An 18,852-nucleotide genomic window follows, 5' to 3' on the forward strand; every position below is an offset into this window, starting at 1 on the left:
GAGCTTCTTGGTAGGGCATGGGGAAAGACTGGGAGGGGCTCTGCATACCTTCTTCCCCGCCCCACACCCTCTTCGTCCACACTCTTCAATCAGGACTGCTTGACTTGGATGCATTTTATATATGGGGCATGGACATAAAGATTTCCTTTGAAGAAAGAAGTCTACGGTATAACAATCACTCACATACACCTTAAAAACCACTAACCACCCATTTTACAGGTGAGGAAACGGGGGCCCTGAGAGAGAAATGGAATTGCCTATGATGCCAAAGCAAGGCGTGTGATGTTTGTTGACTCTCAGGCATCTGCTTTTTCCAGGACAGCACAAAGCCTCTTCTCCACCCAGCCCTGCTGCCAATGTTGGGTCATATGGGGGTTGGAGGTCTCTGAGCAAGGGCAATGACAGGCTGAGGATGTGGGGTGAATGGGGGCCTAGGAGGTTTCATCCGGGCTGCAGTGGCAGAGGGACTCATCTCTGAGAGCAGCTTAGCATTCCAGGTGACATGGAAAACACCAGAAATGGTCTGTCAATCTGGAGGTACTCCCAAACAGGTATGGGAACATGAAATTCCTGGTGTCACCCAGCGTTGATTCATGGAAATACTACATTCTGTGCTCTATAAACAAAATGATCCAGCAATACTCATTTTACTTGTCAATCCAGATGTAATATACATACATACAAACATACAAGCGTACGTATATATTTTTAAGCATTAAGTGCCTCCTGCTGCTGGAAGCTAAAAATGCACAAAGAGGTTCACAATTTCATTCTTCAGAGTTGCTCAACAAGGAGTAGAATCACAGAAACCCGGAGTTGAAGAAACACAGGCATCTTCCAAAGAAGGTCACAAAATCCCTAGGGAAAGCCTGCAGGGCTAGGCAGGTGACATAAATGAAGGGCATCAGGCTATCTGAGAGGCAGGACTGTGAAGACATGAGGAATGCATTCAGCCTCCAAGGGTGTTCAAAGTTAAAAAAGTTTTTTTATATTATTAACTTTCAAAAAATAACAGATTCTTATGGTACAGAGTTCAAAGGATACATACAAAAAAGGATTCATTGAAGAATAAACCTCCCTCTTACTCCTGTTGCCCAGCAGAATTCTCCAAGGAGGGAAAGAAAGTGTCCCTCAAGAGATAGACTCTAATCATCAAAGATATTTGTACACAAATGATAGCATATTACAAACACCAGTCTTTAATTTTTGGGTTTTTTTTTTTTAATGTATTTATGTTGCAATGCGTTTAAATTTATTTATTTATTTATATTTACTTTTGGCTGTGTTGGGTCTTCGTTTCTGTGCGAGGGCTTTCTCCAGTTGCGGCAAGCGGGGGCCACTCTTCATCGCGGTGCGCGGGCCTCTCACCGTCGCGGCCTCTCCCGTTGCTGAGCACAGGCTCCAGACGCGCAGGCTCAGTAGTTGTGGCTCACGGGCTTAGTTGCTCCGCGGCATGTAGGGATCTTCCCAGACCAGGGCTCGAACCCTTGTGCCCTGCGTTGGCAGGCAGATTCTTAACCACTGCGCCACCAGGGAAGCCTCAATTTTTGGTTTTTTAAAACATCAGATATTGTTAAGATCTTGGAGCTCTTTTCGTATCCTTGAATAAGAGCTTCTGTTTTTTTTAAACATCTGCATAGTACTTCATCGGATGAATGTACCAAGATTTTTAAATCAACGAACATTTAACTTGTTTCCAATATTTGCTATGATAAGCAATGCTGCAATTAATAACTTTGTATATGTGTGAGTATATCTGTAGGATAATTTCCTAAAAGTAAAATTACCTTCTCAGAGGGTATGTGTATTTTTTTTGAATTGTTTTCATTGAGATATAACATACATGAAATAAAGTTAACAGTTGTTAAGTACAGAGCTTATAAACTCTTACATATGTATCCACACCCATAATCAACACCAAAGTCAAGACATAGAACATTATCAGCACTCTAGGCGCCTCCATCTTGACCACTCCTAGTCAATATCTGGCCCCCCAAAGGTAACTACTATTATAACTTCTATAATCATAGATTAGCTTCACCTGTTCTTGACCTTCATATTAATGGAATTATACAGTATGTTGTCTTTTGAGACAGGCTTCTTTTTTTTTAATTGAAGTATAGTTGATTTACGATGTTATGTTAGTTTCTCATGTACAGAAAAGTGATTCAGTTATACATATATATATTCTTTTTCATGTTCTTTTCCATTATGGTTTATTACAGGATATTAAATATAGTTCCCCGTGCTATACAATAGAACCTTGTTGTTTATCCATTCTACATATAATAGTTTGCATGTGCTAGTCCCAAACTCCCAATCCAACCCTCCCCCGCCCCTGGGACTAGCTTCTTTTAACTCAACAATATTTCTTTAATTCAAGTAAGTCTGATTCATCCATGTTGTTGCATGTATAGTTACTTGTTTTTCATTGTACATGTCTTTTGATGGACACTTCACCTCCATTTCTCTTGAGTGGAACTGCTGTCTCATAGGGTAGCCCTATGCTGGGCCATAGAGTAGGCCTATGTTTAGCTTTAAAGACAGAGCTCAAGTTTTCCAAAGTGGTTCTATCACTTACAGTTCTGTCAAAAATGCATGAGTGTCCTAGCGGCTCCACAAACTCATCATTACTTGGTATTTTTCATCTTTTTACATTTTAGCAATTCTGGTGGATGTGTAAAGGTATTTCATTGTGATTTTAATTTGTATTTCTCTGATGACTAATAGTGTTGAATACTTTTTCCTGTGCTTTGGCCAACTGGATATTTTCTCTTGTGAAATGCTTATATATTAGTCTATTTTTGTTGGGTTGATTGATATTTTCTTATTGATTTGTTGGAGAGCTTTATATATTCTATATATAAATCCTTTGTCAGATACATGTATTGTAAATATTACCTACCAGTCTTTGGCTTGCCTTTCACTTAATGAAAGCCTTGCAGGCTTTAATGTTGCTGTTGTTGTTGTTATTGTTGTTGTTGTTTTTGATGAAAAGAAATTCTTAATTTTAACAAAGTCCAAATTTCAATCTTTTCTTTTGTGGTTAGTATTTTTTGCGTGTGTCTTGTACAAGGCAAAGTTGTAACCTCTTTCTGTTGGCTGTGTTGTTTCTCTGGCTAATCCAGCCTGGCCCCGATGACTTCTGGGTAGTATGTCTCTATATGCTGACTCTCTCAGGGAGTATACATGGGAATTCTTGAAACATTGGGGTAGCCTGCCCACTGCCATTTTTTTTTCATATGGGAGATCTGGCTCTGCTTCAACTTCTTTCATTCTCATCCCTTCACTGATTAACAATATTGTTTCTGGAGTCACACTGACGTAGGTTTGAATCCCAGATGTATTACCTACTTCCTGTGTGACCTTGGGAAAGTAACTAAACCTCTCTGAATCTCAGTGTCTCCATCTGTTAAATGGGGTATGTTTTAGATTTCATTAGGTAAGGCTGAATAAGAAACAATTTCAAATCTCTAAAAGCAAAGGTTTCTTTTGCACTCATGTGACTTGCCAGGCGTGGGTTGCTTCACATATCTTTCCCTCCAGGACCCAGGCTGAGGGAGCAGCTCCATCTGGGACAGGCCATTCTCATGAGAGAGGGAAAAGATTAAGAGCGTTGGTAGGAATACATAATGGCTCTTAACACTATTGCTCAGATGTGGTGAAAGACACTTCTATTCACATTCTATTGGCCAAAGCAAGTCACGTGATCAAGCCTGACATCAGTAAGGCTGGAAAGGACACTCTTCCTACAGGATGCGTTGCAGTCACAAGGCAACAGGTGATGATGTATAATCCTTGCTGACCTGAAACAACTAGGCTGCCAGGTATTTCTCCAGCAAAGATGGGTTTATTTGGAATCAGCAGAGAATTGCAATTTGGGGTCTGCAACCATGGTGAGCCACATGTTAAGTCCCCACACAGCAAGGGAAGGAAAATGCTGTAATAGAAAGGGAAAGGGGTTGGAAGGGCTATAGTAAACAAAGCGTCTACAGCTTTTCATTGGCTGATTTGTTGCTAGGAAAGAAAAGGGGTCTTTCTACTTCTTGGGTGAGAGAGCTCTCCCTTCTGGTCTCCTGACTCTAATTTAGGTTTCTGTTTCTTAATTTTTTACATCCTTAACAGGAGGAGTCACTTAATAGCTGGGAACAACAATGCCACCTACCACAGGATAATAACAGTACCTTCCTTATGGCTGTTTTGAGAATTAAATGAGGTGAAGCACGTCCAGTGCTTAACACAGTATACTGCCCTTAATAAGTACACAATAACTATTAGAAGCTATTATTATTATCATTATTACTATTATTATTTCCTGGTGCTGCTGAAAGTTCTTCTGCTCACTGGACTGGTCTAAACCTGACTTGAGAGGAAAAAAGAAGGAGCTGTAATTACTCCCAATATTTAATTTGGAGACAATAAAACGTTGAGTCTAACGGCTCAAGCTTTGGAGTAATATGGACTCCTTACTAGGGCACATGATCTTAGACAAGTTACTTAACCCCTAGGGTCCTTGGGACTATGTTGTAGGCTTGTCATTAGGGCCAAATTAAGTCAACCCTGTGTACAAAGTAGGTGCTGAGTATCTGTTGAGTTATTAAATGTGGATTTTAGACTTATTTCAAATATTCAGTGAACTGTATGCATAACATTACAATACAGCTGTATGGAAAGCCCTTTACTGGCCTTTTCCATCATTTGGGTCTCAGCTCAAATGTCACCTCCTCAGAGAGATACCTTCCCTGTCCACATCATTTAAAGTGCTTCCCTCACCTCCAGTCACTTCTCCCCATTACCTTGTATTTACAGCTCTGGTAAAGCTCTGAAATTGTCTTGTTCATTCAGTGGTTTATATGATATGTCTCTGCCACTAGTTCTTGTTTTCTGTACTCTCATCCCCCGTTGAGGATAGGCCTCAACATCCTCATTCGTAAAACTAGGCGAGCGGAGGAAGAATGGGGAAAGGTAAACACCGGGCGCTGCACCTGCGTCTCCAGCCTCCAATTCCTTCCGGCGGGGCACCGCCCCTGCCACCCACGTGGGCCGCCGTGGGGCACGCCCCCAGAGGGGGCGTGGCTTCCAATGTTGTGTCGGCCGCGTGCGGGCCGCGGTCCTAGGGAGGCGAGCTACGTCACACGCACGCAGGCCCTGCCCCCGCCCTTGCTCGCCACAGGCGGGAAAAGGGAGTGGCCAGGCGCGAGGGCCCCGCAGCCGGCGGCGCTGCCGCCTGAGCGGCCTCCAGGTGGCTGCTCTAGTCTCTCGCCCGCTCAGGCAGCTCGGAAGCCACTCTGTTTTGGGGTCCTCGCCGCTCTTCCACGTCTCCCGGAAGAGTAACTGGGCCGTGGCTGATCGAGGGCCAGGTCTGCTCAACCTGGGCTCTCTCTCGGCCGGCTGCTGAGGACGGGCGGCCTGGGAGGGTGACCAGGCCGCGGTGCAGCCGCTCCAGAGTCCTCAGGTGAGGTGGCCGCGGGGGGCCGAGGGGTCCCCTTGGGGCATTAACGGCCTTAGAGGCGGGGGCGGCATCCCCTCAGCGGAGACCCTGATCTCTCCGCCCTGCCGGGGGCTCGGGAACAGGGCAGGGGAGCCCCCTTGGGCCTCCACGGACGTGGCTTAGTGCCCTCGCCTTTCCTCCCTCCTCCATCCCAGCCTGGTTTGGTCGCTCCTCCCCCTCCGGAGGCTCAGTGCAGTGGGTAGGGAGCGAAGTGGGGGTCTGTACTCGCCCACCTGGGATTGACAACAGAGTCCCTGGGACTGACCAGCTGATCCCCAGCCTCCCTTCCTCTGTGTTGACACTTGGCCTTCGTGCAGGCCCTGCCACCGCCATCGGCCGACCCATCCTCATCCTCATCCCTTGCGCTCTCACCCTCTCTCTCTTCAGCTCGGCGTGGGCCGTTTACTGGGCGGAATTTCTTGAGGGCTGTGTACCTCGGAAGTCTGCTAGAGTTGTTCTTTCGTCCGCGGGGCAAGTGCCTAGGGCCCATCTTAACATTTAATTGGGTACTCAATCTTAAGGCACAGGCTTTTGTTTTAAAGCCCTTTAAAACTTTACAGTGAGAGGCAAGATATGTTAACAAGTATGTTTTGATTGTTTTATTAGGAGAGATCATTTGCTCCCTACTTACCACCAGTGTTTACTCAGGAATGATACATACTCTGTAGGGAGTTTTATATGTTATGGAGCATGTCACTTCCATTTTCATTGGATTTCACATAAGCCCTGTGAAATACACGGGCATGTAATCATCCCATTTTGTAAGGAACAGGTTTAGAGGGTGAGTTTCTTCTTGAGGTTGTTCAGATACTGGGAGGCTAGATGGGGAACTCAGGGGTTAAAAAGTGGGTTTGGCTGACTTAGATTTGCCTGTCTGAGCTGCTGTCTAAACTCTGGGATCTTTCTAAACCTTTCCCCCCATTTTTTTGTGAAAAAGGGGTATTGCTACTTACTGCACAATGTGGTTGTGAAAATTATGTGTGCTAAAGATAATGTTTGCAGGGCACCTAACATAAAAATTAATTCCATTCCGCAGTATTTATGGGTGCCTACTGTGTGCTAAGAATTCATTGGTGAGCAAAACAGACATGGCGTTTATCCACCCACTCCCCGCCTCCCCTTCCCCAAGAGGGAGAGACAGGGGGAAAAAATACATATAAAACATGAAGGGATGTGAAGGAAAAGAATAGTGTGTGAACAGAGAATGATAGGACCTAATTTAGATGGGACAAAAGAGCTATTTTGGGGGCAGATGACGTTCAGGTGAAGACCAAGAACAAAAAAAAAGTTAACTGTGAAAGAGCGCTCCAGGCAAAAGGAACAATGTGCACATTCAAGAAATGGTTGTTGACTTTTTTATATGCTACTCTTCTATGTCATGGAAACTAGTTATTTCATCATCATCATTTTGATTTATTGTGGCACTGGATAAGTACCCAAATATATGCATCAAATGAATGTTTATGCAATCGTAATTGTTTTATTCTGAACTTAGCTTAATGTGCGTATAGTAGGTACTGAGAATCTAAATTATTGAAGGTATATTTTAGACGTGTATATGCACACCTAAATTATCCATGATAGTGCTGCAGTATTTACACTTTGTTGAAATAGGAATAACAGTAGTAGTGGTAGTTGTAATTATGGTAGCAACTACTCAAATGAGTGCTAATGTGTGCTAGGCATTTTTCAAAGTGTTTTTTAATGTAGTATTTCATCTTAAAACCATCCTGTAAAGTAAGTACACTTATTTTCCTCATTTTCTAGGTGAAGTTTCTCAGTTTCAGTCAAGTAGTTTGCTTGAAATTACATAGTAAGAGGCAGGGTCAGGCTTTCCAACCCAGGACTGTCTGACTCTAGAGCCTGGTCTTAATCGCTGTGCTCTGCTGTTAAGCCACACTGATCATTTTATATCCTTTTTACAGGTTCACCAACAGGATTATTCTGCTGCCATCATGTCCTGGTTTGCTGATCTTGCTGGAAAGGCAGAAGATCTTTTAAACAGAGTTGATCAAGGGGCTGCAACAGCTCTCAGTAGAAAAGAGAACACCAGCAGCATTGTTTATAGCAAAAATACTGACTATCCTGAACTTCACCAGCAAAATACAGATTTGACTTATCAGACAGGACCTAAAGCGACTTACATTTCCTCAGCAGCTGATAATATTAGGAATCAAAAAGCCACCATCTTAGCTGGGACTGCAAATGTGAAACTAGGATCTAGGACATCGGTGGAGGCCTCCCATCCTGTTGAAAATGCATCTGTTCCTAGGCCTTCATCCCAGTTTGTTCGAAGAAAAAAGTCAGAGCCTGATGATGAGCTGTTGTTTGATTTTCTTAATAGTTCACAGAAGGAGCCTACTGGGAAAGTGGAAATCAAAAAGGAAAGGGGCAAAACACCTGTCTTGCAGAGTTCTCGGACAACAAGCGACAGTTCTGTGAACACCAGTGTAACCGCCATCAAAACCATTGAAGAACATCCTTCTGGGAGCCAAAGCCACGGTAGTTCATCAGTCCTCTGTTTCTTTTAGAGTTAACCAAATTGGATGTCACCATAGCCTAAAATGTTCTGGTAGCATTTGTCATGCTCTGTTTTGTTACCTGTCCGTGCTGGCGCAAGGGCAGGCTCTCTGAAGTGTGTGGTGTAAATAAGGGGGACAGCATAGAACACTATTAGCCAATGAACGGTTACAGTAGGGACCTTTGAATGTTGTCTGTTGGTAACTTTACCCAGCCCAGCATCTTTTTTTTTAATTAATTAATTAATTAATTAATTATTTTTGGCTGTGTTGGGTCTTGGTTGCCGCGCGTGGGCTTTCCCTAGTTGCGGCGAGCGGGGGCTACTCTTCGTTGCAGTGCGTGTGCTTCTCATTGCGGTGGCTTCTCTTGTCACGGAGCATGGGCTCTAGGCGCGTGGCCTTCAGTAGTTGCGGCACGCAGCCTCAGTAGTTGTGGCTCGCGGGCTCTAGAGCGCAGGCTCAGTAGTTGTGGCGCATGGGCTTAGTTGCTCCGTGGCATGTGGGATCTTCCCAGACCAGGGATCGAACCCGTCTCTCCTGCATTGGCAGGCGGATTCTTAACCACTGCGCCACCAGGGAAGTCCTCAGCCCAGCATCTTAAGAAATTATATCCAAAATGATTCTCTAAGACGTTTTAAGATATAAAGAAGAAAATTTTGAAATCTGAAAGGAAACATATAGTTTTGGATTTGGAACTATCTCCAATTCATTTCTTTCTGTCATTGGTATTATAAAAATAACAGGCGGCTGTACTTCACTTATATTCTGGATTGTGAGCTTTTTGGTGTGTTTTTCCCCCTGCCTACCCTGAAAGTAAAGCGTGAGAAACTGAACTTTGATCTAAGTTGGAGGGTTAAAGGCATTGACTTAGTAGTGAAGTAAGAACTTAGAATTCTGGTTTTCAGTTGTTTAATTTGCTATGAAATTACCTCAACATGTACATCTTCTCACCTGCAAAAAATGTTTACATGATAATGTGGCTAATTTGAGTACCTAGGAAGCATTTTAAAATAACAATAAACATGATAGGTCCTTGCAGGGATTCTTTATAGAGCTGATAACTCATGGGAGCTTATGTTCTTAAACCATTTAGCTTCTTCCACAGTCTTGGCTCTTAGTGAATAAAATCTTTCTTGTATTTCAAGATAAAAAAGTGGTAAAGAGACGGGTTTTGGGCTTTCAAGACAGATGCATGCACTAGAGTTAATTAACTAGGTATGAACAATCCTAAATTTCTTCTCAACTATCTTTTGATTAATTATACAAACATTTATTGAGACCCTATTGGGCCAGGATACAGAAGTGAATGGGTTATAGTTTATTGGATGAGATACACATGTACACAGATAATATACATGTAATATAGTAAATGCAGCAGTTGAGGTATGGTCAGAGTGTTGTGGAAGCATGTCTTTTTCCTTATTGATTCATAGATACTCTTTATATGTTCTAGATGGCAATTCTTTCTCATCCTTCTCCAGTTTTACCTTGTTGTTTTTTTCCTTTTTCTATAATGTCTCAATAGAAGTTCTTGATATAATGATTTATCAATTTTTTCTTTATGGTTTGTGCCTTTTGTGTCTTAGAAAATCTTTTCCTATCCTCAGGTCATAAAGGTATTTTTCTGTATTATAGGAAAGGTTTTATACTTTTGCCTTTCATATTTGGATGTTTACCTAAAGTTGTTTTTTATGTATGGTGTGAGGTAGGCATCTAGTTCCCTTTTTTTCCCAAATGGAAATCAGTTATCCCAGCACCATTTATTGAAAATATTTACTTTCCCTATTAATCTGCAATACCACCTCTGTCATATATCAAATATCCATCTATATGTTGGTATGTTTCTGACACTTAATTCTGTTTCATTGGTTTATTTGTCTTTGTGTCAGTGCCACATTGTCTTAATTAATGTGGTTTTATAATATGTCTTTATATCTCAAAGAGCAGATTCTACCACCTTGTCCTTCTTAGCAGATTCTACCACCTTGTCCTTCTCCAAGAATGTTTTGGCTATTCTTGGGACTTTTGTACTTCCATATGCGTCTTAGAATTTGCTTGCCAAGTTCCACAAAACTTCTGGTGGTCTTTACTGGGAGTCCATTGCTTCTACTGACATACAGATAGTTTGGTGAGAAATCAGCATCTTTACAACATAGAATCTTCTAACTTATTAACATGGTATAATTATTTTTTAGATGTCTTTCATTAAGATTTTATTGTTTCTTCCATAAGTGTCTTGCATACTTTTTATTAGATTTATTCCTGGGTAGTTTATATTTTTTAAAGCTCTTATAAATGGTATGCTTTAAAATTTTTTACTTTCTGTTTGTTGCTGTCTATAGGTTTTTGTAAATACACACACACACACACACACACACACACACACACACACACGGCAACCTAAGATAGCTCTTAAGCTTCATATTTTTCTATACATTCATTTAAATTTTCAACAACACAATAATATCTGTAGATAATGACTGTTTTCTGCTTAACCCTTTTATCTTTTTAAAAACTCTTTTTATTGCCTTACTACATTGGCTTGTACTTGAAAACCAATTTTGTGTCTTGTTCCTTGTCGTAAAGAGAATGCTTTGAGTGTTTCAGTTTGTGTTAGGTTTTTCATATGTACTTTTTATCGGGTTAAGGAAGTTTCCGTGTATTTCTAATTTGAGTTCTTATGTTGAATTTTAGCAGTGTTTTTTTCATATATGTATTGAGATATCATAATTTTTCTTCTTAATATTAATATGGTATACAAATCAGTTGATTTACTTAAACCTAAAACCAAACTTAACTTTCAGTAAATGTTTGCTAGAACTCACTGGTGAAACCATCAGGGTCTGGGGTGTTCATAGTGGAAGATTTAACTATCGATTCAATTGGTTTTCCATTTCTTTTTTTTTTTTTTTTTTTTTAAAGATGACAGATCGAACTTAAATTCTGGTTTCTAAATAGAGGTAAAGAGGGTTTTTGTTTTTTTGTTTTTTAAAATTTGTTTATTTATTTATTTATTTTTGGCTGTGTTGGGTCTTCGTTTCTGTGCAAGGGCTTTCTCTAGTTGCGGCAAGTGGGGGCCACTCTTCATCGCGGTGCGCGGGCCTCACTATCGCGGCCTCTCTTGTTGCGGAGCACAGGCTCCAGACGCGCAGGCTCAGTAGCTGTGGCTCACGGGCCCAGTCGCTCCGGCGGCATGTGGGATCCTCCCAGACCAGGGCTCGAACCCGCGTCCCCCGCATTAGCAGGCAGACTCCCAACCACCGCGCCACCAGGGAAGCCCTCCATTTCTTTTTAAATCTGTTCTTGGTAAGTTATATTTTTTTCCTAAGAATTTGTCTATTTCATATACTTTCGGGAGGATTATATTTATTTTACTTAATTTCAGGAAAATAATGTCACAGCTGAAATTTTAACACAGACACTAATCACTTATATTAACCCTGCAGAAATCAAAGCTTGATCACAAATACTACCTGAAGAATACCAATATCTGGCACTCTGCTAAATGTAATCCTTATGATGGGTGCATAACTCATTAATTCCTTTCATTTTTTAAAAAATATATTTTATTTATTTTTGGCTGCGTTGGGTCTTTGTTGCTGCGCGCGGGCTTTCTTTAGTTGGCGCTGAGCAGAGCCTACTCTTCGTTGCGGTGCGCTGCCTTCTCATTGCAGTGCCTTCTCTTGTCGCGGAGCACAGACTCTAGGCGTGCAGGCTTCAGTAGTTGCGGCACACGGGCTTAGTTGCTCCGCGGCATGTGGGATCTTCCCGGACCAGCGATCGATCCCGTGTCCCCTGCATTGGCAGGCGGACTCTCAACCACTGTGCCACCAGGGAAGCCCTACCTGACTTCTTTTATTCACCATGTTAGTGAGATTCACTCATGTTATTGAGTATATTAATAATTCTTTCTTATTGTGTAGTATTTTACTGTAGTATTATACCACAATTTACCCAGTCTCTTTTATGGACATTGGGGTTTTTCCAGTTTTTGTTTTTTGTGAATAAAGGTGCTATGAACATTTTTGTACTTGTCTTTTTGTGGGAAAATGTTTTTATTTCTCTTCAATAAATACAGGAATGGAATTACTGGGTCAAAAGGTAGGTACATGTTTAATTTCATAAGAAATTGTGAATACTTCCCCACAGTGTTTATATCATTTGTATTGCCACCAGCAATCTGTCTATAAGAGTTCCATATCTTCACCAATATTTTGTGTTGTCTTTTTAATTTTAGCCATCTAGCGAGTGTGTTTTGGTCCTTGTTGTGGTTTTAATTTGCATTTTCTTGATCACTAAAGATGTTGAGAACCTTTTCATTTAGATATAGTTCATTTTTTAGCACATACTTAATTTTTTTGGAGTAAGTAAAAAGTGTATTTGCATCACATTTAGTAACAAAAACAAGATGAAACTGAATTAATGAGTGTCTGAATTAATGAGTATCTCTTTGGGTAAGGCAGTTTAGACTCCAGTTTGGTATATAACAAATTGCTCTGACCTGTTATTACTCTCCTTGCCTTGAAACCCACAGCTGTTCTTTTATGCCTTTCCAATAGTTTCAATGTTGAAACTTCTCCCTTTTTTTCAAAAATGGTTCATAGACAGAAGGGAGACCAAAACCCTTGTTTACCTAAACCCAGCCACGTAAATTTCTCTGCTTTTTTTTTTTCCCCTTCCCAGAACTGTATTCTTGTATCTTTTCTTTATCACCATTTGTTCAGTGTATCCACACTTTGAGGGTTCTTACAGATCTATAGGCTGTATGTATGAGAATGAAATTTCATCAGAGGGAAGTCTATTAAAAATTTAAGTTTACCTTTTACGGTGTTTTAGCTATAGCAGTCGCAGTCAACTTGAGCCAAAAGGCATTCTACCACAGTAAGCTACTAGTGCGTATATAGTGAGCATTCCAATGTAACAAAGATGTATTTGCTTTTTTTACAGAAGCCTCTAATAATTCAGGTTCTGGCCATGAAGGCCAAGAGATTTCTTCAAAGGAAAATGTATCATCAGGTGCTGCCTGTGCTGATCACAAGCCAGTGCCTAAAGATGACGGGCGATCACATGAACTATCTAATCTTCGACTGGAGAATCAACTGCTGAGGAATGAAGTTCAGTCTTTAAATCAAGAAATGGCCTCATTACTTCAGAGATCCAAGGAAACTCAAGAGGGTAGAGCCTTAATTACATTACCCAGGGTTAGGAATTCAGCATTTCAAAAATAAACTAAAAACTTGATTATATCTAAACTATTAGAAAGATTTTAGATGGGACTTGTAAAATAGTGTTTTCACAGAAATATAAGGCCCAGATTTGGAAATGGGACCAATCATCCTCCCACCCACCTGAAACAGGACACTGGCCTATTTGGTCATTCTTTAGAAACCACAAATAGGAAGATAGTTTAAGCCTTGTTAGACTGACTTTAGAAACCCAGACTAATTTAGACATAGACATAGTTTTTCCAGAGACCCTGTACAGTTTGCTTCAATATTTATTTATTTATTTTTGGTTGGCACTCTGCACTGCATTGCTCTTTCTGCACCAATTTTCTAGGTTAAAAGAACATCTTTTTGGCCACAGTAATTGAAAGAAACATTTCTTTCCAGTCTTTATCTTTAGGTTTTGTTTTTGTTTCTTTTGGTCTTACTGGGGTGTACATCGTCTGCCCTTGATTTGGATGTGCATTCTTTCCTATCTGTAGCAGAACTCCAAAAATCCACTGACCATTTTAATCTTGTGAACTCTCGGCTGTCTACTGATGTTGGCTCCCAAATGCTTTATGACATATCTCCAGAAAAAAACATTTGTAGAAGAGCAGCTAGCTTCATGCCTGTTTCCAACCAATTAACTGTAATATAGATACGAATGTTGGCCTTGGAAAATGGAGGTCCCTCTTGGAGCAAAAAATTTGAAGATACTTGTAAGCTCCTAATTTTGGCAATAAGTACTAAAGGCATTCAAAGGAGGCTCTTTGTGTGCTGTGAGAAAGATGTGTTTACTTGTATGGAGAAATTTCTTTCTTTTTCTTTTTTTTTGTAAAGAATTAAACAAAGCAAGAGCAAGAGTTGAAAAGTGGAATGTTGACCATTCAAAGAGTGATCGAATAACTCGAGAACTTCGAGCACAAGTAGATGACCTGACTGAAGCGGTGGCTGCAAAGGATTCCCAGCTGGCTGTACTGAAAGTGAGACTCCAAGAAGCTGACCAGCTGCTGAATACTCGCACAGAAGCACTGGAAGCCTTACAGAGTGAAAAATCACGGTAGCTAATTCTATTAATAATGAGAAAATGAGCTAGAATGTTTATCAGTGCAAGTAATGATAAACATGGTAGTAAATACTGTCTTATGAAAATTTAACTTTGTAAATTTACGAGAGAAAATGTAGCTCTTGGTAATGCTGGAAATGTGTGTGGTTAAAAATGGATTTATTATCTGAATCTTGAGATGCATTGTTAGCAAATTCTGAATTTAAAAATATTTGAAGAGCAGTGTCGTTAATCTTTTGACGTACAGTGATGTGTGGCGTGTGCTTATATTTGGATGCCTAAAAATATAGATTACAGTCCATGAAAAGGGAAAGAGATTTCTCTAAGAATGTTTTAGTCAAACCATCTTTTTTGTGCTAATATGCCAATGCTCTAAAAATTATTCTACCTTTTCACTTGTATACTGTGGAAATGAGTTATTTCGAGGGATGTCTTTTCTTTTAGAATAATGCAGGATCACAGCGAAGGTAGTAGCCTGCAGAATCAAGCTCTACAAACTCTTCAGGAGAGATTGCACGAAGCAGATGCCACTCTGAAGAGAGAGCAGGAGAGCTATAAACAAATGCAGGTTAGAATGGGGACAGCAGGGCTCTTTTATTATTTGGATGAGGAGGAATCGCTTTACACTGATCATAACATATTTACTGTAATAAAATTCTGCAGTGCATTTCAGAAAATTCTGTTTCTGTGGCAGAAACTAAGTATTTGAAAATTTAGCTTGATCCTTGCTAAATTTAATTTTCTATGTTGAAAAACAATTAAAATACTTAATATTCATTAGATATATACATCTTTTCATTTAATTTGGTTGTGTAGCCAGCATTACCATTATTTGATTAAAAGCTGATTTGAGACATCTCATTCTTTTTATTTAAGCTTTTTCTGATTCCAATTTAATCTGATTCTGTTACTTCAAGAGAAAGTTGTACATAATGTTTATTTAGAGTTTTACACTTAAGTGAATTTTTGCATCTAGTTCAGTGATTTTCAGCTCTGTCTACACATTAGAACCTCCTGTGTGGTTTTAACACTTTCTGATGCTGAGTCTTCATTCCCAGGGAGTCAGATCCCATTGTATGAGGTAGGGCATAGGTGTTGGTGATTTGGATTTATACGATTTGCAGGTGTAGCTAATGGGTAGTCAGGGTTGAGAACCGCTGGCCCAGACTGTCTTTTCAACAGGTGAAAATAGTTCAGCCCTAAAAGTAAATAACAGGTAATATAGACTTTTAAAATTTTTTATTAATATATTTTATTTACCACAGTAAAATATCCCAAAGTACTATCATCTCATCATGTAGTTAATGTTAAGAATTATTCATGAGATATTTTACATTCTTTTTTGCATACTGATTCTTTTAAATATGGTGTGTTTTACACTTGCAGCACATCTCAATTCATTCACTACATTTTCTTCAGAAATACTTGATCTGTATTTAGATTTCATAAAATGTATAGGTGAAAAAGTAGTTCTAAACATACTCAGGATAACAGTTCCTCAAAAAGTTAAGCATAGGGTCACCATATGCCACAGCAATTCTGCGCCTAGGTATATACCCAAGAAAATTGGAAATACATGTCCACACAAAAACTTGTACATGAATGTTCATAGCAGCATTATTCATAATAGCCCCAAACTGGAAATAATACAACGTCCATCAGTTGCTGAATGGATAAACAAAATGTTGTATATCCGCACAAGGAGATATCATTCAGCCATAAAGAGGAATGAATTATTGACTCATGCTATAACATGCATGAACCTTTAAAACATTATCCTAAGTGAAGAAAGGCAGACACAAAAGGCCACATATTGTTGATTCCATTTGTATGAAATGTCCAGAATAGGCAAATCTATAGAGAAAGAAAGTAGATAAATGGTTGCCAGGGGCTGGGAGGGAAGGGGGACGTATGGGTAGAGGATTTCTATTTGGGGTGAAAATGTTCTGAAATTAGATAATGACAAATGGTTGCACAACTCTGAGAACACTACACTGAATTGTATTCAGGAATACACTGAATTGTACACCCTAAAAGGGTGAACTCTATGGAATGTGAATTATATCTCCATAGATCTGTTATTAATTGAATTGAGCTTCAGTATTTATGTTAAATTAATTAAAATGAATAAACTTAAAAATGCAGTTCTCAGTTGCAGACACATTTCACATGCTCAGTGTGCCTCGCTGAGTGGTCCTCGTGCTCCTTTTCTTCCAAACAGGAGTTAATGTTGGATCAGAGGTTTGTGGGCTTTAGTTATTGGCGTGTACCTATAAAAGCTTTCTGACTTCTGTCTCACCTTCTGAGTTTTTTGGTGATGGGAGCTTTTGAAAATAAGGGTAAAATATAAATAATTCTCAGAACTAAATGTAGGCTAAGGGACAGACCATGTGTTTTTTAGAGTGTACTTTAAAAGTTTCTTAAGCTAAAAAAATTAGAGGGAATAGTTTCTTAGAAAAACTGAAATAAAGGAAAAACATTAGCCATGATATTAGAAAAGATGTAGCTGTGTACTTGTGTCTTCCATTTGTTTTCTAATAGACTTTCTAGTTTTCTGTAGACCTTTATTCATTGATCAGCTAGTGTCAGACCAGACCTAGTATCCAAGTGACCAGATTCACCTGGGAAACTTCTTAAAAAACAGATTCCCAAGCCCAGTCTTGGACATTCCAATTCAGTTAAGCCCAAGGAAGGCCCTGGGCAGCTGTATTTTTAACAGACTCCCTCACTGATTTTGATGAGTTGCCATGTTTGGGAACCACAACCTTAGAGTTCCTGTTCTTCAGTTCCTAACAAATGAAGAACTTTTTTTTACCTCCCTGTTATGTTGTTGGGCTGAGCTAATAAATCCCATAAGATATCTAAATGGATGGTTGTAAAGTATACCTCAAAGCAAAATGATATAATAAGTATAATATAAACTTTGTCACAGAGCGAGTTTTCTGCACGCCTTAATAAAATGGGAGCAGAGCGCCAGAATTTGGCAGAAGCAGTTACCCTGGTGGAAAGAAAATACTCAGATGAGAAGAAGAGAGCGGATGAGCTACAGCAGCAAATCAAAATGCTTAAGTCCAACTTGGAGTCCTCTAAGCAGGAATTAATTGACTACAAGCAAAAAGCTACTAGAATACTCCAGGTAAGTGTGAGACGCACATGTGTGAATGTTAAGATAGGCCAGATGACCGAGAGACATTCTGAGACTTTTTACAGATCTGTGAGATACTTTGTTCCTGTTTGACTGGGTTGGCTTGCTTCAAGTGCCTTGCTCTTCTTAGAAATATTATAAAAAAGATGAAATGTCTCCTGTTTCTACCACTTTTTTCCTTTTAAGAAAAAAATTCATTTTGCCACTACCTAGTTCAGGTCTTCAAGCTGTCACCTTAATCACCGTGATAAATAATTTCAGTGTTTGTTTTTAACAGTTGTTATGTTCTTCCTTGTTGATCCTCTTTTGAATTTTTCAGAGTGACTGGTCTAGGCCTCCTCCAGCTCTCAGATCTCCTCTCCCAGCTTTTTCCCCCTCCCTTAGATCTAAGACTGTAGTCATCTAATGTAGTTTTCAACTTCTCTTTCCTTTGCCTTTCATATCAGAGTGAAGACGTGTCCTTTCATTTTTTTTTTTCTGGGATAATTCTTCCACCTGTGCATTGATTCCATCTCCTTTCACCTCATTTAAGCCCTTTCTCCCTAAGTCTGTCCTCTTTCTTCCATCATTGATGTGCATTGATTCCATCTCCTTTCACCTCATTTAAGCCCTTTCTCCATAAGTCTGTCCTCTTTCTTCCTCTGTATCTTTCTCTCTGCTGCCTTCTTCTGGCTCAGCTTGCTCAACAACACATGGTTACTTAGTGGAAGAACAAAGACCAGATCTTGAAACGCCTAACTGAGGAAAAAACATTGCTTTTGGCTCTTTTGACCACTTTGATCCATTTCCCTGTCCTTCTCCTTTCTTTTAATGCCAGACGTGCGACATCTGCCAGACGTGTGATATCTGCTGTCTTCATTTTAGAACTGTTAACTTTAACTCTTTTATGTAATTTCAGTCCCCACTACATTTCTGAAATTGTCTTCTCAAAAGTCTTTAGTGACCTAAATGCTTTCTGTCCTCTGACTAGTTTCCATCCACTTTGATTTTGGTAGAGCTTTTTGACCCTTTGAACCCTCCTACCTTCTTGAAAGTTGCCTTCTAATGTTGCTTGTACTGCCTTAGCTCTCTGTCTTTTCTTTACTGCTGTTTCTGTTGGGTCCTCTTCTTCTGTCCTTTTTTGTTATTCTTTTTTATTTTGCTTTGTCATATACTCTGCTTCTGTCACTTGATGTGACTTCAGCATGGCTCCAACTTCCCACCTGGTTTCTGAATGCCTGCCGTGCTTCTCTATGTGGGATGTCCCAACCCCCAAATCAGCTTCCCCTCCATTTTCCTGTTTTCGTAAGTGATATTGCCACCTTCCTAGGCAGTGAAGCTTGAAACTGCAGTGTCATTTTGACGCCACCTTTTTCCTTTAGTGCCTGCCTCCTATTGGCTATGAACACCTTTTTTATTCTACCTCCGTGAAATATCATATCCAT

The 18,852-nt window shown here is 40.0% G+C and overlaps 1 protein-coding gene across 4 annotated transcripts in view; it reads left to right on the forward strand.

Annotated features, from left to right (window-relative positions):
* The first annotated feature begins 5,206 nt into the window (after nt 1-5,206).
* Nucleotides 5,207-18,852, forward strand: part of GOLGA5 (golgin A5) — a 40,089-nt gene continuing 26,443 nt past the window's right edge. For all 4 annotated transcript variants that reach the window (XR_009501169.1, XR_009501168.1, XM_059915822.1 and 1 more), the window contains exons 1-6: nt 5,207-5,455; nt 7,417-7,993; nt 12,958-13,185; nt 14,058-14,277; nt 14,728-14,851; nt 17,216-17,419. Coding sequence is in view for 2 of the 4 variants with exons in the window: in XM_059915822.1 (XP_059771805.1) it covers nt 7,447-7,993; nt 12,958-13,185; nt 14,058-14,277; nt 14,728-14,851; nt 17,216-17,419 (1,323 nt within the window). In the remaining 2 variants the exon portion in view is untranslated. The remainder of the gene's footprint in view (nt 5,456-7,416; nt 7,994-12,957; nt 13,186-14,057; nt 14,278-14,727; nt 14,852-17,215; nt 17,420-18,852) is intronic.

Source organism: Balaenoptera ricei, chromosome 2, assembly GCF_028023285.1.
Source record: "Balaenoptera ricei isolate mBalRic1 chromosome 2, mBalRic1.hap2, whole genome shotgun sequence".
Taxonomy (NCBI): Eukaryota; Metazoa; Chordata; class Mammalia; order Artiodactyla; family Balaenopteridae; genus Balaenoptera; species Balaenoptera ricei.